The 24,326-nt window shown below is 51.1% G+C and overlaps 3 protein-coding genes and 2 pseudogenes across 3 annotated transcripts; 3 read left to right on the top strand and 2 right to left on the bottom strand.

Annotated features, from left to right (window-relative positions):
• Nucleotides 1–1,876: 1,876 nt before the first annotated feature.
• Nucleotides 1,877–5,050, top strand: LOC112903138 (phospholipase D alpha 2-like). The gene is made up of 2 exons (XM_025972355.1): nt 1,877–4,256; nt 4,434–5,050. The coding sequence occupies exons 1-2, from the start codon at nt 2,216–2,218 to the stop codon at nt 4,889–4,891; spliced, it is 2,499 nt and encodes an 832-aa protein (XP_025828140.1). The 5' UTR covers nt 1,877–2,215; the 3' UTR covers nt 4,892–5,050.
• A 1,603-nt stretch (nt 5,051–6,653) lies between these two features.
• Nucleotides 6,654–8,042, top strand: LOC112872341 (annotated as a pseudogene).
• Nucleotides 8,043–9,698: 1,656 nt separating this feature from the next.
• Nucleotides 9,699–10,514, bottom strand: LOC112872340 (annotated as a pseudogene).
• A 3,766-nt stretch (nt 10,515–14,280) lies between these two features.
• LOC112903227 (remorin 4.1) lies at nt 14,281–17,950 on the top strand. Its single transcript, XM_025972458.1, has 5 exons — nt 14,281–14,577; nt 14,728–15,328; nt 15,436–15,916; nt 16,039–16,120; nt 17,469–17,950. Exons 1-5 carry the CDS (start codon nt 14,509–14,511, stop codon nt 17,733–17,735), a joined length of 1,500 nt encoding a protein of 499 aa, XP_025828243.1. The 5' UTR covers nt 14,281–14,508; the 3' UTR covers nt 17,736–17,950.
• A 2,140-nt stretch (nt 17,951–20,090) lies between these two features.
• On the bottom strand, nt 20,091–23,544 carry LOC112903459. Its single transcript, XM_025972731.1, has 2 exons — nt 23,221–23,544; nt 20,091–21,290 (listed from the first exon to the last, which is right to left on the bottom strand). The coding sequence occupies exons 1-2, from the start codon at nt 23,443–23,445 to the stop codon at nt 20,892–20,894; spliced, it is 624 nt and encodes a 207-aa protein (XP_025828516.1). The 5' UTR covers nt 23,446–23,544; the 3' UTR covers nt 20,091–20,891.
• Nucleotides 23,545–24,326: the final 782 nt, after the last annotated feature.

The raw sequence follows: 24,326 nt of genomic DNA, 5'->3' as shown, positions 1-24,326 counted from the left end.
CCTCACTCTTGTAGTTTTGGTGCGGTGCTTTCTGCAAGGCTGGGCTGGGCTACATTTGGTCCCGTCAGAGCTGCTACGTCTGGTGGGCCACGGCCCACGAACAGCCCAGCTTAGTTACCTTCCGCTGCTGGGCTGTGGGCTCAGACGGTCGGTTCGGGGGAAGACGACGGGAGCGCCGCGCGCCGCCGGCCGCCGCTCGCCGTCCGGCTAGCGTCCGGTGCACTGCGTTGGGCGTGCGGCGGGGACGGTGCTGCCGGGTCTCTGCGGCGGCGGAAGGAATCTCTCGGCACGCCATGGCTCGTGGGCGGCGGCTGATGGGGGATGTGGCTCGGCCAATACGGGGATGGCCCGACGGGGAGGTCGACGCGGAACTTATCGAGCCCATGAAAGAAAGATTTTGCTAGGCTCATTTCCGGTGTCCTGATGGCTGATCGGGCTTTCGACCATGGGTAAGGGTCAAGGATGTATACGTGGGTCAACACTTGCTACAAGATGCAACCCATGTGTAGATTAAATTTTAAAGAGGAAAATAGACCGGTGGTCTACAAATTTCTAAGGTGTGTCGCTCATTAGGTATGTCAACTTCAAAAGTGTATTTCTAAATCAATAAATTAATAAGAGTGTGTTATCTACGTCCGTCAACTCTGAAAGTGTATTTTTGGATCACTTGTTCACCGCAAGTCCATATGTATCCATATCTGCACGTAATGCTGACATACTATGTTATTTTTAGGTCACTTGTTCACCGCAAGTCCATATGTATCCATATCTGCACGTAACGCTGACATACCATGTTGATATTACATCTCCGAGACTGCCAACCTGGATTTTGATGCGAAGTGACGCTTTACCTCTAGTTTTTTTCCTCCACCATGCCACCTCTTCTCTTGGCGAGCGGGTCGCTTATTGATCCCACCACTTGCTGGGGGTGCCTAAGGCCGCCGCTCAGGGTGGCTCCCGCTGTGGTGGCTGGGGCCACGTCAGCGATGGCACTGGTGTACGCCATGTCCGGTCATCTTGTGGACGCACTAGTGCACATGGTAGGTAGGTTAGAGAGCGGCACATATGGCATGACAGCCCGTGCGGGGTTGGATCGAAGAGATTAAGAGAAGAGAGAGATAAATAAGATAGGAGACATGTAGTCAGCGCTTCATATCAGCATTACGTGCACATGTGGATACATATGGACTTGCGGTAAACAATTTTAAAATTTTGTGGACCTAGAAATGCACTTTCGAAGTTAACAGACCTAAGCCATACACCAAATTTGTGCACTTCCAAAGTTGACGGACCTAGTGAGTGATACACTCTTAGAAGTTTATGGACTACTGGTGTATTTTACTAAAATTCAGATATCTTACAAAGTGTTAGTTAGAATCAATGCAACAAAACGATACCCAACGTCCCCACCCCAAAAAAGAACGGATGCAACCTCTTGAGCTGCTACCCTAAAAAACCGGCCTAATAAACCCCATCTCTCCTAAGATCGTTTGTCACGTGTGCAGTCCTTATCCAGCTTTGAAACTACGACTGATGTTAGGTGGGGGCATCCACCTTTGGAATCTTTTCTCCCCGGATTTCGAGAGGCAACTTGCAACCCCCAGTTGCTCGGCTGCAATCTAGAGGTTGCAGACTTGTGCAGCTGCAGGATTGTTTAGGACCATCACATGTTTACAACCGTTTTCTACAGACACGAGATGCATGAATAATCTAGTTTTTCCCCTTCAGCTCGTACCATACAATCTTTTCAGAGTTTAAAATCCAGTCTCCCAACTTGTCCACTGGGTAGTGAGCAGGCAAGCAGTGGATTGGATCTGAAAGGATCCACTTTGCGTGTGCAGCCCACTGGCGCCATGCATGTGAACTCTCTTCATTTCCTCTCGTTTTGCCCATCCACACGGCTCCGTTCCCAAACGAAAAACATGTGACCATTTGCTCGCGGGCCTTTTTCTCTGCAAGTGTGAAGCCATGCATCTTCCTCTGAAGCATCTTCATTCGTCGTGTGCTGATCGAGAGCAGCTAGCTACACTCCTGCAGCAGGAGCTGTGCCCCGCTGCCACCGCCACCGCCACTATAAAGTGGCGGACCCTCTCTGCTACTGAGCCACGTACGGCTTCAATCCACTTCTTCATCGATCTGACTGATCACTCCTCTTCATCGAGCTGAGGCGAGCAGCTGCGTGAGCGACCGAGCTCGTCGGATCGGAGGAGCGGCGATGGCGGCAATGCTGCTGCACGGCACGCTCGAGGCGACCATCTTCGAGGCCAAGTTCAACATCCCCGCCAGCAAGTTCCTGGAGGGGCTCATCCCGCGCGCCGAGGGCCGCCCCACGGGGCTCCCGCAGCTCTACGCGACGGTGGACCTCAGCCGGGCGCGCGTCGGCCGGACCCGCGTCGTCGACAGCAGCCCCGCGAACCCACGGTGGGACGAGTCGTTCCACGTCTACTGTGCCCACCTCACCGCCGACGTCGTCTTCTCCGTCAAGGCGCGGCTGCCCGTCGACGCCGCGCTCGTCGGCCGCGCCTACGTGCCCGTGCAGGACCTCGTGGGCGCCAACGAGGGCCGGCTGGTGGACCGGTGGCTCGACATCCTCGACGAGGGGAGGAGGCCGCTGCTCAACGGGCCCAAGATCCACGTGCAGGTGCGGTTCGCCCGCGCGGCCGCCGACCCCCGGTGGGGCGCCGGCGTCGGCGGCGCGCAGTACCCCGGCGTGCCCAGGACCTTCTTCAAGCAGCGGCAGGGGTGCCGGCTCACCCTGTACCAGGACGCGCACGTCCCCGACGCGTTCCGGCCGGGCGTCCAGCTCGCCGGCGGCCGGGCCTACGAGCCGCGCCGGTGCTGGGAGGACCTCTACGACGCCATCAGCGACGCGAGGCACGTCGTGTACATCACCGGCTGGTCGGTGTTCGCCCACATCACGCTGACGCGGGACGGCAACCGGCCGCACCCCGGCGGCGGCGTCACCCTCGGCGAGCTGCTCAAGCGCAAGGCCGGCGAGGGCGTGCGCGTGCTCATGCTGGTGTGGGACGACCCCACCTCGGCGCTCAACCTCGGCCTCCTGCCGAGCCAGATGGGCACCAATGACGTCAACACCTTCAACTACTTCCGCGGCAGCCGCGTGCAGTGCGTGCCGTGCCCGCGCAGCCCCGACGACGCCGCCAGCTTCGCGCAGGGCCTCAAGACGTTCGCCTTCAGCCACCACCAGAAGTCCGTCGTCGTGGACGTCAAGGGCGGCCCCGGCGACGGCGGCCGCCGCCGCATCGCCTGCTTCGTCGGCGGCCTCGATCTCACCAACGGGCGCTACGACACGCCGGAGCACTCCCTGTTCCGGACGCTCAACGCGGCGCACAGCAACGACTTCTACCAGGGGAACATCCCCGGCGCGGGCATCGCCTCCGGCGGGCCGAGGGAGCCCTGGCACGACATCCACTGCCGGATCGACGGCCCCGCCGCCTGGGACGTGCTCCACAACTTCGAGCAGCGGTGGAGGAAGCAGGGCGGCAGGGACGACCTCGTCCACAACCTGCTGTGGCCGTGGAAGAACAAGGAGGACGTCCTCGTCGACCTCAAAGGCATGGAGGACGCGGTCGTGCCGCAGTCGTCGCCGGCGGCGCCCGCCGGCGACCAGGACGCCTGGAACGTGCAGGTCTTCAGGTCCACCGACAGCAGCGCCTGCGCCGGCTTCCCCAAGACCCCGGCGGAGGCGGCGCAGTCGGGGCTCATCAGCGGCAAGGACCACGTCATCGAGCGGAGCATCCAGGACGCGTACATCCACGCCATCCGCCGCGCCAAGCGCTTCATCTACATCGAGAACCAGTACTTCCTCGGCAGCTCCTTCGGGTGGAAGCCCGACGGCGAGACGCCGGAGAACATCGGGGCGCTGCACCTGATCCCCAGGGAGCTCTCGCTGAAGATCGTGAGCAAGATCGAGGCCGGCGAGCCCTTCGCCGTCTACGTCGTGGTCCCGATGTGGCCGGAAGGGAACCCCTCGAGCTGGAACGTGCAGGCCATCCTCCACTGGCAGAGGAAGACGATGGAGATGATGTACGCCGACATCGCCGCCGCGCTCAAGGCCAAGAACATCGACGCCGACCCCAAGGATTACCTCTCCTTCTTCTGCCTGGGCAACAGGGAGGTGAAGCTGGAGGTCCCTCGCGAGTACGAGCCGAAAGGTCACCCTCCAGGTGGCAGCGACTACGAGCGGGCCCAGAAGGCGCGGCGCTCCATGGTCTACGTTCACTCAAAGCTCATGATAGGTATGCACAACCTAGTCTTGTTTCAGTTCCTAGCTACTAGTATACCATTAGGTCATTAATTAATTACTCGTGCACTTCAGGTTCAGATTCGTCCAATGACATTTAATAGATTCGTCTAATGACATTTGATTGAATATAACACAACACCGAATGATCGATCGGCCTGTTTTTTTTCAGTGGACGATGAATACATCATCATTGGATCCGCCAACATCAACCAGCGGTCCATGGACGGAGGGAGGGACACGGAGATCGCCATGGGGGCGTACCAGCCGTCCCACCTCAACGCCGACGGCCAGGTTGCCAGAGGGCAGGTCCATGGCTTCCGGATGTCGCTGTGGTACGAGCACCTCGCCGAGCTCCGGGATGAGTTCAAGGACCCGGGGAGCTTGAAGTGCGTCCGGATGGTGAACAAGATGGCTAGCGAGCTCTGGCAGCGCTACGCCAGCGACAAGCTGGACGCTGACCTCCGTGGGCACCTGCTCAGCTACCCCGTCGACGTCGCGAGGGATGGCACGGTGAAGGAGCTCAAGGGGGTGGAGTCTTTCCCCGACACAGATGCTCCGGTGCTTGGCTCGCTACATCTGGTGGTATCTGTTGGCAGTCCACTCACAAATTTTATCCTTACGGCGTAGAGGACCAACAATGTATAGTATCTTGAAGGTGCAAGATGCTAGTCCTTCAATAATTTAGCAGTGCCTTCTACATTGGGTGTGCACAAGTAGTCTATGTTTACTTCAATGTTTACGAATATTTGAATAATAAGTTATTGTGTCACCTGAAATATTTGTTAATATGTGTTTCGGTTTGTCTTAGTCCGTATTCCGTCTCCATGAACAATAACCGTAATGTTTCACTCGGTACGTTCAAATTTTTCTACAATATTTGGATATATCGTAACTAGCAAGGTGCCTTATAGAAATACGGCAGCTCTATTTATCACAGTTTTTTATTGAAATCCTTTAAAAAAAATTTTGGGGCATTTGTGTTCTTAGCCCTACTTTGCAGTGCAATTGTGATTTTACCCTTATTTTTCTTAACTTTATGATTTTACCCTTACTATTCACAAGTTAGCGCGATTTTACCCCTATTCAACACGATTTTGCCCCTAGTCAACGATCAAAACAGGGGCAGAATCCCGTTGAATAGGTGCAAAATCGCATTGACTTGTGAATGTAAAGAAGGGGCAAGAACACCAATTTCTCAAAATTTATTTATTTGTTGGTCCAGCCCAAATCTCCTTTCAAGGATCTGCAATCAAAGACCGCAATTTTGAAAGAAGGAAAGACCGCAATTTTGTTCCGTCATTGAAAAAGTTCAGCAGCCACTCAGCCAATTAACACAACGCATGGCACGACAATAATCCACACAAATCACAACAATATTTTTGGTTCACTAAACATGCATGCAACATCGATCAAATCATAACCAAACATGCCACAATCGAGAACTGCAAACCATACCTATGGTGACGTGGCACGCTGACATGGACGACCAACTAGAACGAGGGACGACATTGACCCGGAAATTGAAGTTGTAGGACTAAATTGACCTAATTGAAAGTTGAGGACGAATACGTCTATTTTTCCTATATATATAAACCTGTTAAATAAAGTACTTATGAAGATAGCGGTACACCTATTGCAATAATTACGCTCATAATTTCATCAATGGACTCACATTTTGAACCAGCGCACACCAAGGAATTGGTTTATGTTGTGAAGAGGCCGTCTAGAACAAAGAAGTTTGTAGTGAACAACTTCTATCTAAAAAAGATGACAAATGCCTTGGTGGCTTGCTAACATGTAATCGCTTAAGAAATAAAGCCGAGTGAATTGTTATGCCTGTAAATTTGTTGGAGAACGGCAATATTTATCTGGCTATTAGAAGCTTGATTGTCGTTCTTCTGCTTTTTTTTTCCTAAAGCAAAAGCTTTCTGACCCTTTTTCAAACTATAAACCAGCTCAAACCCTGCTTCCGTCCTGTAACTAGTAAGCAACACCACTGCTTTTTATCGTATATATGTAACCATTTTATTTGAATCGGACAAGTAGGAAAGCAATCTTTTGAGGAAGTTGAGCATATGAAGGCAATGCAAGCTGTGCAGATGCAAGTGAAGGCTTGGTTACATGTGCCGAACCAGCACGTAGAAAAAGAAAGGCTTGGCTGCAAGGAGATTATTTCTACAACAGGACGTACACAACACAACATGCGATCGAGGCACAGAAGGCGCACCGCCAGCAAGAGCTAGCTGCCTCTAGGACAACGCACAAGAGAGCACTACTCTCACTGAAGAAAAATAAGTTTGTTGATGCATAACTGAATTTCAAAGTGAGCGATTTGTACCTGGAATCAGTAGCTAGGTGCTCGAAGGCGACGAGCTGAGAGCTGCACTAGATGATCTGTGAGAGAGCTCTTTCCATCAATCCCCAGGTGCCATGCGCGATGCTCCTCCCGACTGCTGCCATGATCGCCGCCCTCTGGCCCCGGCGATCGCCGGAGAACGCCGAGCCCGCCGTTCCCGTGTTCGAGGAGCCGGAGGAACGGCCGAACGGCGTGCACGTTTCGAGTGGGAGGCGAGGGTTCACTTCTTCGCTAACTACGCGTCGGGCATGTCCACCGCCCGGCGCTGCTCGCTGACGCTCTAGAGGTGCACGATAACGGCCATGCGGAGCTGCCCGGAGTGGTAGCCCGAGGCCTTCCCGGAGGCGGCGGCGGTTCTCGGCAAGCTGCTCGTGCCGCTCGGCCTCCTGCCGCCGCCGCCGCCCGGCGGTGTTGAATAATTCTTGTGCTCAGGTCATTCTATTAGCTAGTTAGCAGCACATGGCTGGTTGTTAGGCCATGCAGATTGTAGAGCTCTGACTCGCGCTGAGTTCGCGAAGGAGCGCGTCGTGCGCCACGTTCCAGGCGTTTGGGATGGCACTCGTCGATGAAGAGTGTGGCGTGCATGTCGGGGTCATGGACTCCAGTTGGTTGTTATGTTTCCTTTTATATATAAGAAATGATCAGAGGAGAAAAAGCTGCTAAGTTTTGCGGCACAAACAAGACCGTGTTCATCGTTCCAGTTCGCATGAGTTGTGTGCGTTCTTGAGCTCGCCGGCGTCGCAGGCAGCGACGTCTCTCCGGCGATCTCTGACAGGCGGGGCCGCGGCGCGGACGAAGGCGACGCCGCCGTGCGGTGGCTGGACGCGCAGCCGCCCGGGTCCGTCGTGTACGTCGCGCTGGGCAGCGAGGTGCCGCTGCCCGCGGCGCTGGCGCACGAGCTGGCCCTCGGGCTGGAGCTCGCCGGCGCGCGCTTCCTCTGGGAGCTGAGGAAGCCCGGCGGCGTCGCCGACGACGAGGACGCCCTCCCTCCCGGCTTCCGGCAGCGCACCCGCGGCCGGGGGCTCGTTGTCATGGGGTGGGCTCCTCAGGTGCGCGTGCTGGCGCACGCCGCCGTGGGCGCGTTCCTGACCCACTGCGGTTGGAGCTCGCTCGTCGAGGGGCTCCTATTCGGGCGCCCGCTGGTGATGCTGCCCATCTTCGGGGACCAGTGGCCGAACGCGCGCGCCATGGAGGGGAGGAAGGTGGGGGTGCAGGTGGCCAGGGATGAGGATGACGGGTCGTTCGACCGCCACGGCATCGCCGGCGCGGTCCGGGCCGTCATGCTGGAGGAAGAATCTAGGGAGGTCTTTATTTGTAACCAATGCCCGGAAGATGCAGGCGATTGTAGCCGATCAGGAACGCCAGGAGAGGTACATTGACGAATTCATTGGGCAACTGAGATCTCACGCACACCATTTGTAATTTCTTTGATTTTTTTAATTTCCTTCTTTGTTTCGTGAAACTTCTCTGCCGTGTACTCAGGTCCTTTGTTTTTTATTCCCTAATTTTTAATCAGTAGGGGAATTACCCCTTCTATTCCATAAAAAAAACAAAACTGACAGAAACTCGTCAGAAATTTTGGATGCTCATCAGAAAATTCATCGGCTACTGCGGCCCTGGATCTTCTTGACAGAAGCCTTCTTCCTAATTTAAGAAGCGATAGCTGAAACCGTTTGGTGGAAAGTATGGTTCGTAGTGCAAGTTCATCACAGAATACAATAAAAGTGGATTATTAGTTAGACATGTGATGCCAACATCATCATTAGTTAGTAAACTAATAATCATCGGCGATCACGACAAACACAAAATGATGAAATGAGCCGGATCTGTCCTAGATTTTGTCCTTTTTTTTTGACACTAAGTGGAGATGTACGTGCCACAGGCTATGCAATTCTCATGCAAGAGCGGTGTTTCTATTAACAGAATTGCTTATTGTAAGTTAACTTAGATTTCGCTAAAGCGGATGTGCTTTTCTAACTATACTATGATTTGTTACATAATATATACTCGACTTAAAAGTTAAAACAATTCCTTATTCTCTTTATCTCCTAGTACATCGGAGACAACCACTGACAAAGTTTAACAAAAAAAAAGACATATAATATAAAACCCTGCAAAATTAAGTCTCGGCTGGATCCGGAGCGGCCGGAGTTGAGTGACCATCAATGGTGCTGCAAGACCTATGTTGCTGCACAAGTTCATCCATGTAAGCTACTTATTGACCAGATACAACCTCTTACCTCATGCATCTCCTTGTCTAGATCATTAAACCTTTTAAGGGGATTCATATTTGGACCTAAAGTGAACTTGAAATATTTAAGACCGATCGAGACGCCTACTTTGATAGTTTATATATAGACCTATGTGAGGACTAAGGAAAAGCTTAAGTGCGCTCTGCATCTCACTCGTACTGGAAAGCGTAACATTATTATTAGACATCAGATGCCATGCATCATTTGACTGAAATGAAGTGATCAACAGATCTCATCAAAATGGCTGTTCCGGTGACGAAGTCTCACTAACAGGATGTTTGTTGGTGTTAAAAATAGGAAAAAGTTCATTTTACTCCCTTCAACAATTCACTTTGTTCGTTTAACCCCTGAGCAAAATTTAGGCTCAATTTACTCCCCCAACAATTCCAATTAGTCCAATCTACCCTCTAATAGTATTCTCTTCTTTGTTTCTCCGTGTATGAATTGAATTTTAAGTAGAAATTTTGTGAGTGGATAGAGAACATGATGTCATATGTTAAAAAATACATTAAAAGTTTTTCATGGTTATTTTCATAATTTGGAAACATTTAACATGAAATTTATCCAAAAAATACAATTCTGCATGAAAAATATTTATAAAAAATTATAATGTATTTTTCTAGCATAGGGCATCATATTATAAGTTACATTGCAAAATTTAAAGTTCAAATTCCACTTATAAGTGGAGAAATAGAAAAGAGAAATATCATTAGGGGATAGATTGGACCAATTGAAATAGTTTGGGGTAGTAGCTTCAGCCTAAATTTTATTTAGGATACTAAGTGGACAAAGTGAATTGTTGAGGGGAGTAAAATGGATTTTTTCCTTAAAAATAACAGTATGATTTAGTGAGTAGGAGGCACTTTTTTTTCAGGGCATTTGCTACAAAGACCATCCTGGTATCTTCTTCTACCATGACAGCCCGGACTGCACTCTCGATACCATGGCGGTCGAAAGATCCATCATCATCATCCCTTGCCACCTGCAACCCTACCTTCCTCCACGCCATGAGGCGCGCGTTCGGCCCTTGATCGCCGATGACCGGCAGCATGATCAGAGGGTGCCCGTACAGTAGCCCTTCGGTGAGCGAGTTCCGGCCACAGTGTGTCAAGAATGCATCAACGGCATCGTGCGCCAGTATGGCGATCTGAGGAACCCACCCCATGGTCACCAGCCCACGGCCGTCGGTGCGCTCTTGGAAGCCGGCAGGGAGGACGTCGGCGTTGGCGACGCCCCTGGGCTTCCTCAGAGCCCAGAGGAAGCGCGTCCCGGCGAGCTCCAGCCCGTGCGCCAGCTCGTGCACCAGCTCCACGCGCAGCGGCTCCTCCCGAGGGCCACGTACACGACGGACTTGGGCGGCTAGCTGCGCGTCCAGCCACCGAACGGTGGCGTCGTCCCTGTGCATGCCGGCGCCGCGGCCCCCGTCGGGCGACGGCAGCAGGAGGCCGAGCGGGGCGAGCGGCTTGCCGAGGAGCGCCGCCGCGAGCGGGAACGCCCCGAGCTCCCACTCGGGGCAGCTCCGCATGGCCGCGATCGTGCACCGCTCCAGCGTCAGGGAGGTGCGCCGGGCGATGGACATGCCCGACGCGCCGCCAAGGGCGGCGAACAGCGGCGCGTTCCCGTCCCACTCTTACCGCGGCATGCCCGCCGGCCACGCTGGTGCTCTTGTTCGTAGGCTGAGATGGGCGCGGTCCGCCAAATCCATTTGCCCAAGGGTCGCGGTTTGATCGGCAGCGGGTGGTTCGGATGGCTGATTGCCAAGTAACGTCGAAACGAGCGATTGCAGAGGATCTGATGCCTCGCCTATAATTTGTCAGTAAAATAGGCCTGAAATAGCAACTCCACGAGCAACGTCGAGATAGCATGCTGACTGGCCCCTGCTTGCTTGGTCCACTCTGCACAACCGCCAAGATTCATGCGCGCATCCCATGCTCCTCCTCTTACTTGAGTTGCTCGAGATCGAACGAGATGCTGGCAGAGTGAATTCATGATGCTGGCCTCGCTTGGCCATGGCGGGTGGGCCGTGGATCTTTCCTGGGCCACAAAACGTACTTTCGCTAGGCTAGGCCCTTTTCTCGCGGGCCGACGAACTTAAGCTTGCAGGTCGGTAATGGGCTCAGGGAACCGGGCCTTTACTTGGATTCGGCCTTGGCGCTCATTCCAGCTCTGCGCACTGTGGGCAACATTATAAATATAAATAGGGACGATTTGCAGAGGTAAACTCTAACTAGCGAGTTGAATATCATTTTTATGCCTTTAGCCTTTTACATTTACTTATATCCACACTATGAATGTGAATCAGAGTTCGTACAGCTATGCAGATTTAGGTCATAGACAGATAGTTATGTGCGGCATTGTCTAGTACCGTTCACCAATAGCATGTGAGGAATTTTTTCATAAATCTACTGTATCCGTGGCAACGCACAGGCACGAACCTAGTCTCGGTATACAATTTCAGATGAACCATATTCATGCATTTGAGGCATTCATTTAGATCCAGAGAACGGAGCACAGATGGAGGAGCAATGCAAAGGGCTACCAGCTTGCAGACAAGCCTCATAGAACTTGGCACTAGTGTTCAAGCAAACAAACAATTCAAGCGAAATGAGATGATTCCTTGAGCAAAATGTAGAGACTCTGAAGGCCAGCATTCTGAGACAAGCACCAAACTTAAAGCTGGTCCACACTCTAACCAAAGAGTATTTTCGACTCCTGAAGTCCTTAGATGAGCACCATCACCACTACCATATCCCAATCGGCCAGCCAATCCAGTGAACTGAAATGGGCTGAAAAGGACTGAATATGGAGAAGAAAGCAGATCCAGTGTGTTACGATGAACGCTTGCCTGCCATCTTGCAACATTTTTTTTAAAAAAAGATACATAACCTGAAGAAGCATGTATGGAATTTAGCACAATTATTTTTCTCATATAGTTTTTTTTCATATCACAAATATTTACGCTCTCACCATTTTAAAATGTATGGAATTTAGCACAACTATTTTTCTTTTAAAAAGCCGTACATTTAAAATGAAGGGAGCACTATTCTATAGAGTTCCACAAGAAAAAAGCAGCAATTTTTAGTTGAAATTTATAGCTCAATTTTTTTAAAATCCCTACTCCCTATAATTACTCCTGCCTCTCCCGGTGGCTCAGAGCAGGAGTTTTTGGACTACCCACAATTTGGCTTCCTTTCTCGATGGAGAAGCTCGCCGGTCTGGTTGATGACTCCTCCTTTGCTTTGTTTGGTCCCTGAATGCCTGCGTCCTGGCCGGCCAATGCTGTCTGGTTCAGCAGCGGGATAACCCTACCTAGGCTAGGCTTGGGCTAGCTCTTAGTACTCACGAGCTCACGAGTCACGACCTCCATCCATCCTTCTCTTCTCTGCCCTTGTCCTCGCCCTCGTCGGAGACTGAGACCATCAGCCGAACCGGGGGGCCGGCCGGCCGGCCATGCGGCGCACGCCTCCAGCTGCGTCAGTGCTTTGCACTTTGCAGCTCGATCGGGAGAAGAGAACGCGGCAAGGCCCGCGGTGGCCTGCCGGCTAGCGCAGGGACGGTTGCTGTTCTCCATTGCAAGAGCACTGTATGCTGCTTGGCAGGCCGCAGGCAGGGCCCCCCCTGCCTTTTCCTGTTCTTAGGAGAAACAAAGCCACCGTAGCTTTCGCATGTGATCCCTACCCATACCCAGTAACGTCTTTCTTGATCGATTGCTATTTGTTTGCTTATGACTAAATTTTAATCCCGTAATATTTGTGTTAAATATAGGCTAATTATAAAATCCGTTGCACAAATAGAGACTAATTCGCAAGATGAATCCATTAAGTCTAATTAGTCCATCGCGAATTAGTCTCCATTTATGCAATTGGTTTTACATTAGCTTATATTTAATATTTCTAATTGGTATCCAAATGTTCGATACGATTTGGACTAAAAATTAGTCCCGAATGTCGTCTGAATATACGTTGGTCAGAAATGTTTTACAGTTCTTATAAGCACCCGCCTTCTACTCCTTCTTATATATATGATCTGGCGGCGCTCCTGCCTTTAGGTTCAAAAAAAAAGAGATGTTTTACAGTTTTACTGCCTGCTCCACAGGAAGGGAAATGAATCTGCATGGAGCTAGAGACGATTGGTCCTGCTCCTAGTTGGCTACTTGGTCTACCAATGCACCAGTAAATCGTGGCGGCACGTGGGTTAATGATAATGCAGGGCAGGGCAGGGCAGGGCAGGCAGCTGCGAGGAGACCGAGAGCAGATTGCATGCATCGTTCAGAAAAGGGCAAGAACAAGGAACAGACATGCGTGGGGCTGTATCGGCTGTTTTTAACAGGGCCGGTTGATGATCCTAGCTGCCATTGCTCAAGAGGATCATTGTATACCGAACGGCAAGTGAGGAAAGAAAGAGAAGCTTCGCCAGCGATTCAGAGATTCAGGCTGTACCGGACCATTGCCAACGCAGAAGAATGGCAGTGCAGTGAATGGTTAGCCATGTTAGATGAGCAGCTGCTGTTACAAAGAGGAACAAGAAAATTTGTACACTTGCTGCTCACAGTGCAATTGTTGTGTGGCTGCGTCTCTCTTATTTGGAAGATGGTTTGAGCAAATCCGTCATCATTTGCGTAGTGATCTCTGTTCCGCCCTATAACAGTTCTTCTAGGTACAACTTTCTTGGCAACCTAGAATTTCTCCTCCAAACTAGTATATTGAACTCTACGACCAATTGCAGCATGACAGTCGATTTGACATAGAGATGATAAACCATATCACCTCCGGAGTATGCGTGTTCTGCAAGAGTAATCTGTCCATGAATGCACCATCATCCGGAAAGGCAGCCTTTGTGCAGGTGTGCTTCAGAAATCAGAAAAGATCAAAAGATGCTGCCTTTGCCATTGCCATTGCCAAGGGGGTAAAAAGTTTCCACGGCACAAAACTGTAGCACCATGAGTCACAGACTGACCTATAGCGAATTCAAGAGTCTAGTAGAAAAGGGAGGTTCTGGCCTGTGACCCTACCCAAACGACAGCCGGCGGTAGATGAGGTGAGGTGAGGCACGCCGTTAATGATGCGGAGAGCAACCTGCCACGCCAGCACCGGCCATGCATGATGGATCATGCTTGCTGGAGTGAGGTGAGTGACCAAAGGGTCAAAGCAAACCTGACCTGCTTGCTGTAATAACTGGCTGGACCTGTGACGCTGGACATTCAGAATGGTCAATGGAACATGACAAGCTGGTCGTCTTGGACATTTTCTATACATGTAGATGGCATTTTAAATACTGAAACTACATCCTCCTGAATCTAGGATTCTTTGTAAACATAAAAAAGATATTCAGAGTTCAGGCCAGAGGCCTCCCCTGTAGGCTGTAGGCAGTAATCCCATGGCTGGTACTGTATGCAGGATTCCAGGTAAGTGTGAGTGTCTGACAAGGCAGTGTTTATGGTGGCTAATTGACTAGTATTACCTAGCAAGATTAGAGCAGGGACCTCCTCCTGTGAGTCCTGATCATAGGCCACAAGTCCAGACTAGTGTGGCCTGTTTATCTTCGTGCCCACACAGACACTGTTACTCTTCTCAGCTGAAGCAAGTAGAGCTCAGTCAGTGTGGAGCTCACATAACCAGAGGAGCACACACTCTCCCATGGAGCTCAAGTCCTCCTCCCCTTACCTCCAGCCTGCTTCTTCAACCTTGCCGTCCTCCACAAGACGAGTAAGTGACAAGCACCTCCTTTTTACCACTTGCTCTCTAGTCTCTTCATCCAAAAAGATCAGTTACAAAAGCAAGCTGATGGCTGTTTCTTGAAGCTGCTGTTTTCATCTTTGACACAATCATTTTTCTTGTTCCATTGATCCGTTGCAGAACTCGTTCCATGGAGTAGGAGCTGCTACAGCAGTCGGAGGAGGAAGAGGAGTCGGAGGCAACGTGCTTGGGCCCACATCCAGTGACCCGCTCTGCAGCCTGAACCTCAAGGAGACCTCCGGGCTCGTCAGGACCTCCTTCCCCATGGCGACCATGACCAGGAGCAGCAGCAGCAACGGCCACGGTAGGAGCAGCCACCAGGAGGCCTCCACCACCTCCTCGTCGTCTTCCTCCACAGCCTCAGCGCAGAGGAGACGAGCGGAGCCGCCGCCGCAGGTCGTCCCGGCGACGCCCGGGCGGCCGTTGCAGTTCTTCGCGAGCCCCGCGCACCACCACCAGCTCGTCGCCCCGAGGAGGTCGGTGCCGTCCAAGTGGGAGGACGCCGAGAAGTGGCTGCGGCAGTCGTCGGACTCCGACCACCACCACGGCACCGGCAACGGCAAGGCCGCCTTCTCCAGGCAGCGGAGCAGCGGGCTGGGTCCGAGAGGCGGCGGCGAGGAGGAGAAGCGGGCGGCGGTGGCGGTGAGGAGGTCGGTGGACGCGCTCTCAGACGCCCACGCGCTCGCGCTGTACGCGCCGCCGGCAGAAGTGCTCCTCAAAGGTGACATTTTTATTTCTCGCGGGATTTGTTGCTCTGATTTGGCACTGGAATTTGTTCGTCTGCGGATGCTGAGCTTGCAAGATGCTGGCTGCTGCATTGAATCGCAGACAAGTTCACGGACAACGAGGAGCCGTCGAAGGAGACCTTCGTGTTCCGGAGCGCGTACTGCGAGCCGGCGCCGGCGAAGGGCGCGGCGGCGGCGGCAGCCGCCGACGGCGACAAGCGGAGGGATATCGGCACGGAGATGACGCCGCTGGGGAGCTCGTGCCACTCGCCGCTCAAGAGCACCTCCCCGGCGCGGCACAACACGCCGGCGAGCCGGTCGGGGCCGCTGGTGCCGTACGCCGGCAGCGGCGGGATGGACATCTCGGAGCTGGCGGACTGCCACCTCGCCAAGCTGGACCTGGGCGCTCGGTTCGACGCCATGCTCGTCAACTGGAGCTCCAAGGAGGAGGAGGAAGAGGAGGTGTCCAAGAGCCTGCGGCACTTCGAGGCCACCGTCGGCGCCGGCGCCGGTGGTGTGCCACCTTGCAATAAACGCGGCGACTGCCGGTGGGAGGACGATGACAGGGCCAAGAGCTGCATCAGGTGTGTGCAATGCTGCACTGCAGATAGCATTGCAGGAAGATTGGATACGAGCGAGCTTACGAATTATGATAAGGGATTCAGATATGAATTTGTTGAGTTTTCTTCTGTTCCTGTTTGATTAGGTATCAGAGGGAAGAGGCAAAGATCCAGGCTTGGGTTAACCTGGAGAGCGCCAAGGCTGAAGCACAATCAAGAAAGCTGGAGGTAAAACCAAATTCGGTAGTACCATCTTTTGCATAACTCATGGGCAAAGTTCAGTTGCAAATATAAAATAATGCACAACTCATGTGGTAACCTTTGATTATGGCATCATAGTAGTCTGCATCATGTTTCAGGTTCAGATTACACAATCAGAAAATTGTAGGTGCTAATTGGTTCCCTATGCTAGTCTGAAGGGCTGCGCCATTAAGTCATTTTTGCGTAGTCTGCATCATGTTTCTAATTGTAGGAGAGTTTTGCGGTCATTTTTGGAGACCTGTGATCTTTGCCCTGTGAGTTCAGCTATATGAGTATACTAGTATAGTGTTCACTGAAATAACTTGCTTGTCAAAATCTTAGGTATGGGAAAATCGGGGATATGTTGTCCTAATCTTTGGTAGGGGAATTGCATCTGAGTTCTGACCCTGCCTTCCTGACCGTGATGGCATGCTGCGGCGTCTGCAACCAGTTGAACTGCAAACTGAGCAGAGTTTTTCAAATCCTGCAGCTACATGTCTATTTTGAACTTATGATATTATATCCAGTTCAAATATTTTTTTTATCACGATTCTATCCAGTTCAAACTTCCCACATTGCATTGGAAACTTCATAATGGCCGGTGTCAGTACAAACAGAGGGTGTAGTGTTCAGTAGCCATGTGTTTGAACTCGGTACTCTCTTTTTTGTGCATCGAGAAATTTCAGAATTAGAAATTGCAGAGGAAGGTTGGGACTTGGGATCAGATCACAGCTCTGTCATTTCCGTGTTCCTTCCTACACTTCCACAGCCTCCAACCAAGCCAAATCCCCTGCAAATTCCTGTCCGCTGCCTCTGTGTCGCCTTGCTAATCCGAGCTGTTTAGGATGGTGGGAACCATGATTGTTCAATGCTTTCTATGCAATCATCCTCACTTTTACCAACAGCGCATCGAGGTTCAGAATCCTTTGGCTGGTTTTGTTCCGAACTTGGACTGTCATCCTCAAAGCCATGTGAAGAGCTTCGATCCCAGAGTGCCGAGCGATATGATATCCGTTTAACCATGATGACTAAGATCAAGGCATGTGCTTGGGGGCATTGTTATGGTGATTTGCGGTACTAATACACTATCACCAATGCATATGCAATGTTACATTAGTACAGACATTGAATTCAAAGTTTGAACCTTTTTCCCTCCATGCTGCAGTGGTCAGGCATACCCAATATTTTTTTTCCGAGCAGGTAGTTGCTCAAGGCATGCTGCATACATCCTAGATGACACATTGCAGCAGAGTCCCAACTGGTCATCTTCTTGTCAGCAAGGTTTGAATTGCACAACAAGGTTCTGACACTTTTGTAACGTGGTTGCTCTCGGCAGGTGAAGATCCAGAAGATGCGGTCGAACCTGGAGGAGAAGCTGATGCGGCGGATGACTACGGTGCACCGGCGCGCCGAGGAGTGGCGCGCCACGGCGCAGGCGCAGCACCTGCAGCAGCTGCGGCGCGCGGCGGCGGCCGGCAGCACCACCCGGCGGCTCAGGGCGACGAGCCACCACCGCCACCTGCCTGGGAGCGACGCCGCCTCCTGCGGCTGCTTCCCCTGCAGCAACAACGTCGTCAGCGGCAACCTCCTGAACTATTACTAGAACTAGCTAGATGCCCAGGCCAAGATCAGGAGGTTTCAGAGTATCATTTTTCTCGCGAAATCGGCATGGTTCGCGAAGAACTGGGTGTAAGGTCGTTGATGATTGTATTGTAGAGGGTGTTTGAGATGGGTGACAGCTGAGAACGGAGAGATTGGTGGAAACGTGTCTAATACTACCAAATTGCTGAATGCTGATCCACAGTTTGGTTGGTTGCATACAGTCCTGAGTCCTGACAGTATTCTGATCATGCCACACCTGCAACTTCCTGATCGACACCAATAACCTAGACAATAAGACAAAGAGCATCATACCTTCAGGCTCCAGCATTGTGTGCAGAATAGTTGGAGTTTTGCCTCTACTGATTGAGCATGAACAGAGCGTGTTTACAAAAGAAAGTAAAACCGAATTACTGTAAAAAAATGGTGGCGCGTTTGCAGTAATAAGGTAAATGTTCCTTGTGTTACTCCACTGATGATGTGCAAGGCAAAATCTTTGTGGAAAGTCCTCTTGCATGCAAGCCGCAATCTAGTGACGGGGACACGCCTTGACAACGTGATCGTTGGAGCGGTCCAGGCAGCACGTGTAGGATTTGGGGCTTGAAAAGCTGTTGGCATTTTAGGGGAAGTGGGGGAGGGAGAAGCATGAGCCCAGTACCTCCTTGTCTTACTCAGCTAGGAAAACTGGCTTGGCTTGCATGAGCCCAGTACCTCCTTGTCTTACTCAGCTAAGATCAGTGCAAATGTGCTCGTTACGAGGATGAACGTTTCTCGTCGTGTAGCAACAGCGAAGGTCAATCTTAATGGGGTGTGATAAGCGTATCACATCAATAAATTTGCTAATATAGCATAGTTATTTATAAGGAGAGAGAAGAGCGAGTTTTATGAAATAAGAGAGGAATGTCATCACCGTGATATTTCTCCAGCACAGTTACCAAGTTTTTAGTCTTGGTAACTGTGCAATGACACTCCCCACTGATACTGATCTAAGAATATTGCATTGAGAAAGATAACATAAGGTCTCTTCCAACAATACCATCTCAGCTAGTCTGTAGAAGTCTAGCTCATCATTTTGCTTACATGGAAAAAAGAGAAGATAAGAAGAGAGTGTGTACTATCTCTTCCCAAGAGCTAGCTTATAGAAAACAACGTGGACAACCCACTTCATTAGACCGTGTCCAATGGTATAAGCCAGCAGCTAGCTCTAACCCGGAAGAGATAGGTAAAAAACAGAAGCAGCAGATAGCATTGGGACGTGTCATGAGAGACAAATGTATTGAGAGATGTGCCAGACCATCTCTTCGGCTCTAGCTCCGGCTCCACCGGCAGCTCCTGCAGGAGCCGCACCAAGCACGCTGCTCCGTAAAGAGCTTCAGCAGAAGGTTTTAGAAGAGCCGGAGTCTTTTTGCGGGCGGACAGTTAGAGCTAAAAATATAGCTCAGCCTGCTCCGGCTCCGCCCTCAAGCGGAACCCTTCCAAACGGCCCCTAACGCTAGCTCTTTGCTTTATGCACCGTTCAACGTTTTAAAAACTAATTCATCTAGCTCTAAGCTAAACTGTTGGTCAAAGCCTTAACGAGAGAGGTTGTGAAACCCAAGATGCTTTGAAGGAGTATGCTATAAGACAAATCAATGAAGAAGTAATTTATTTTATCTCTTATAGTATAAGATGGACAAATTTAGAGGAAGTGCACTGGCTCCTCAACCATTGAAGACGGCCTAAAGGTGTGTTTACTCAGGTGGCAGGGGGGAAAATGTGATGCGTTCACTCAACTGACAGCTAATACAAGCAAATGGTCGAGCCTAATTTCAGAACGGGTTGCCGAGCCACGCCGGCGGCGGCGGAGGGGAGGGGGACAGGCCGTCGCCGGGGCGCGCGCCCCTACTCCTTTGACTGACTGACTGGGGCGCACGCCCCCAACGGACGGGACAAGCAGGGCCCCCGGGTCGGACAGGGCACGGGCATCCAGGGCACGAGTACTCTGCGCTGCTTCCTCTGCCTGGCCAGGCACTGTAGGCACGACTTGCTTGTCGTGGAGCCGCCCTGCGCCCGCCCGTCCGTCTCGGCGGAAAGGGAGCGAGGGAGAGGTGAATGGCAATTGGCAATGGCATGGCGCGTCTCAAAATGCGCGCGCGCGAGCACGAGCACGGGAGGCCAGAGGAAACCGAGGCGCAGCGCCGTGGATGTGGAGCCCTGTCACTGCCCTCGGCATCCGATGCCTCAACGGAGCTCCAACTCCATGGAGATGGAGGACAAGCCACAAGCACAGAGAGGTTCAGAACCAGACTACCAGAGCAGCCCCAATGGCCACCACAGCAACTCACTGATCTCTGAGGCCTCAATATCCCTAGTCTGGTTGTACAGGACAGCTTCTTCTTCAAAAAAAAAAAAGTTGTACAGGACAGCGTAGCAGGACCTGCAGGAGACTCCCTTTGCAGCTGCAGACTGCAGGGTGCCTACCAGACTACAGAGTACCAAACCACGGGGAAGCATGCAGCACGACGATAATACATTGGTTTTGGTCAGGTACAGCGTCGAGCACGGATGCTGGCCCTGAATCGCGAAAACAACACTTGCACAGTTTTACAGAGGTGTTGCCGTGCCAGCGAAAAAAAGAAAGAAATGAAAAAGGATCAGGAAACTGGCCAATTTGGGAGCAGCTTGCGCCAGCACACATACGGTTAGACTCCATTATTCACACTCCAAACTTATTCACAGTGCATATACTCCGGCACAGCACAGATTAATTGCACTCCCATGCCCTTCGTATCCTGAGCTCTCAGAAGGATCCAGCGAGCAGGATTGCATCCAAGGGAACCTCAGCAGCCGAATCGATCCTTCACCAACTGGCACACTGACAAACTTTGTGCATGAACGATCCAAAACAGTCCAAACAGGCATCACAACCACAGGCAGTCTTCTTGCTTACCACTCCATGGTTACTGCTCCTGCGCTCGGCCATCGGAACAGAAGTCCAGTCCCTTTTTCAATGTTCACAACCCATGCAGACAAAGTAGTTTCCTAACTGTCTCCAGCCACTGAACCAACTTGGCATGAAAACACCAGCATAAGGCCTCATGTTATGCCATCATTTTGTTATTGGGTCTAGTTCTTAATCCCGTCATGATGCCTCGACAAGTTTAACTTATTAATGCAGTCATCAACCAGAGTTATCCTTGTTTTCTGATGATAAGCTGTCTAGCAAGTCACTTCCTTTGTAGCTTGTCACCCCAGGGCCAGGACTGAACGAGTGCTGGTTGTTCAGGACAGCCGGTGATGTTGATGATGCTTTGCCACTGCCGCCACTCCAGACATCGAAATCTGTGTTTTCCAGGAGACCGTCGGAGGCGATATTTGCATCTCGGAATGGTGCGATGCATTTTCCCTTCGCAAACGTAATGCAAGCCTCCTTTGCTGCCTCCAGACAAGCAGCCATCTCTCGCTCTTCACATCTCTCCCTTTCTTCATAATCAGTTGGGGCACCTCCAAATAAGCCTTTCCACCAGGGGGGCTTGCATTTGCGTGATGCAGTGATTGAGCACCCTGATCGTGCACCAGCCTGCAAGGTTGTGAAGGGACTCTTATGAAACTCAATCTAGTACTAAGTAAACTACATAAGTTAAAGCACATGTCACACATAAATTATGCAACACAGATGAAATATGAAAATTTCAGCCTTTCAGTTCTCCAGGAAGCAACGCTTCTACACAGGAAATACGTAGGCATATGCATATTCCAAGGCAGCATAACTATATTTGCAAGAATTTGAATTTCCTTACTTCTGAGATCATGCATTGACATTTATGATATACCACTTCATAAAGCAACTCTATGACATGAAATCATTTTTTAATAAAGGCTGATATCACACGGAAGAATCACTTAATCCCATAAAATGCATTCTAATTGCGAACTGAGCTCTGTTTCTGCCTTGACAGATGCCAATACCAATATGAGAAGTGCATTTGCCATGTACTGTATAGCAGTGTCAACCACAACAACTAAAACTAAGTAGCCATGAGCTGGTTTTGCTCGCTTTAATGTATGCAACTGTTATACTTACTGACTGGCAGAACTTCAGCCAGCCAACTCGGCCAGCTGCAATGATAAATCAAATCCCTTGAATTTTAGGTATGAGTGAACAGAAAAAAAAAGAAGGAAAAACAAGGTTCCTCTGTCTCAGTGACGAAACCAAAAATCAATAGCATCTGAGATAGAACAGAAGTGAACATGGAAATTTCACTTGAAGAAGAGAACATAAGTTGCATATAATCAGGATTTGCGAAACTAAATTAACAAAGAAGAGAAAACATAATAACTCATCTGATCAAAAAGTGTTTTTTTTTGTGTAAAAGGATGCATAATAAATTCTAGCTAATGTTGTGGAGAAAGTGCAGGGGATGTTATTCTTCCAAAAAACGAGCACCAGAACTCAATAAGTCAGCCAACAATCAATCATTCTCAGAAAAAATAAGCTGTGATTTTGCTCAATGTAAAAGCATGAAAGTTGAGACCGCTGCAATAAGCTGAAAAATACATTGAAAGAAAACAAAGCAACTGGGGAACAGGAGGACGAGAACCATTACTGACTCCATAACTAGCATTCCACAGGAGACATAAAACCACACATAAAGAAACATAGTGTAACGTTGTGGAGCATTGTCAACCCCAACCACTAAACTCCAGTAGCCAGGAGCTGGTTTGCCCCTCTTTGATATGTGCAGCTGCTAAACTTACTGCCTCACATAACTAGCGTGAGGCACCTCGGCCAGCTGCAAGAATAAAACATAATCGCATCTCACAGGCAAGGTTTCCAGCATCAATAGCTGCATCCATGCTCCAGACACCTGAACAATATAAGCTACAAGCTGAAATCTATTTGCGCCCTACTTTTTGTGAGTAGTCTGAATCTATTTCCATCGTACTACTTTTTTCAGGGCAAATGGGGTACAGAAGGATGAAAACAAGTCCAGCCGAGTAAGCTCAATTAGTAGTCCAACCGAGTAAGCTCAACTAGTCTGTTTTCTTTTTCTGACTTCATAAGCAGCATTCCACAAAGAATGTGTCACAATGTAAAAAAAAAAAGAACACAAAGGAAACAAACATAGAAGTACGACGTTATGGAGCACTGTCAACCCCAACCACTGAACTCCAGTAGCCAGGAGCTGGTTTGCCCTCTTTGATATGTGCAGCTGCTAAACTTAGTGCCTCGCATAACTAGCGCGGGGCACCTCGGCCAGCTGCAAGAACAAAACATAATCACAATTCACAGGCAAGGTTTCCAGCGCTGATAGCTGCACCGAACACGCTCCAGACACCGTAATGAAATTCCAAGACACGCGCCGAATCTGTAACCATCCTGCCCGCACGGCTACATTCCCTCGCGCATTGGTTCCAGTGTTCCACACATCCAAAAAAATTCGGCGCTTTTCTAAACACAGGCGCGATCCGGGTGGGGGGAGACGGGTAGTCAGAGGGGGAATCTTTACCTCGCACTGCGAGACGAGGTTGGCCTCGGCCGCGTCCCAGGCCGCACGCCAGCTGGCGGCGTCGCGGAAGGCGAGGACGGGGGGCTCGCCGGGGGCGGAGGCGGCGGAGGGGACGGGCGCGCGGAGGAGGGGGAGCGGCGGGTCGAAGCGGAAGACGGTGGCCGCCGCGGAGTAGTCCTCCGCCGAGTCGTCGGCGCTCCCGCCGTAGAGCGGAGCAGCAGCCATCGAGAGAGGGTGTCGCCGCCGGCGATGGCGGCCGGAGGCGTGGTAAATGTTGCTGGCTAGGGTTCGGGCAGGACGCGGTTGGGGCCAGCCAGGTCACTTCTAATTGGGCCTGGACCGTAAGTGGCAAGGGGCTCGTCGCCTCCCTCTTACTTAGCTGGGTTGCTGGGCCGTCCAGATTTCGGCCTGCAAGTTTGCGCACGTTGGGCTGGGGTGGCCATAGAACCGACTTGAGTAACAATGCCGCGCGCCCGCGAGCTTGGGCTGAAACCACCAGTCAAATTAAGGCCTCTGATCAAATACGCCGTCTATCTATCTATTATCTTAATACAATAGTGCTTAAAAAAAGCTACACGTTCACCGATAGAATTTAGAAATTACCACGTTAACTAGAAAAAAATATACACCGTCGGATTTCATGAAAATCTAATGATCTAGACTAGGCCAAAGAGTCCATATCTAATACAATTAATTTTCTAATTTACAAATCAGCATATTAATTTGAGGAATAGTAACAACATACATACCACTAATCTGGTGTCTTCCTATTTCAAAAATGTTGAGATTGAAGCCGGATGCTTCGGGGACGTGGGGACCGACCAGTAGTCCATTCTCCCTCGGCATTCCAAACTATGGCGGTTCGTCATGCCGGAACTCCGTCGAGCCGTGGCGCAGGCCGCTGATGGCGCCGCCGTCCCCCAGCCGTGCAAGCCGCTAGGACGGGCCTATGTCCGCGCGCTTGGACGCCCTTGAGCAATCCTTCGCGGCCGCGACGTCGAGGGCATTAATGAGGCAGCCAGCGTGCACGGCAACGATGGCATCAGCTTGCTGGCCTGTTTTCTGATGCCCAGCCTGATCGCGGCACTCACGTCGTCATGACAGGG

This window comes from Panicum hallii, chromosome 8 (assembly GCF_002211085.1).
Source record: "Panicum hallii strain FIL2 chromosome 8, PHallii_v3.1, whole genome shotgun sequence".
In the NCBI taxonomy this organism is placed as follows: Eukaryota; Viridiplantae; Streptophyta; class Magnoliopsida; order Poales; family Poaceae; genus Panicum; species Panicum hallii.
Note: the sequence above shows the minus strand (reverse complement) of the source record. Positions and strands in the feature narration are given on the sequence as shown.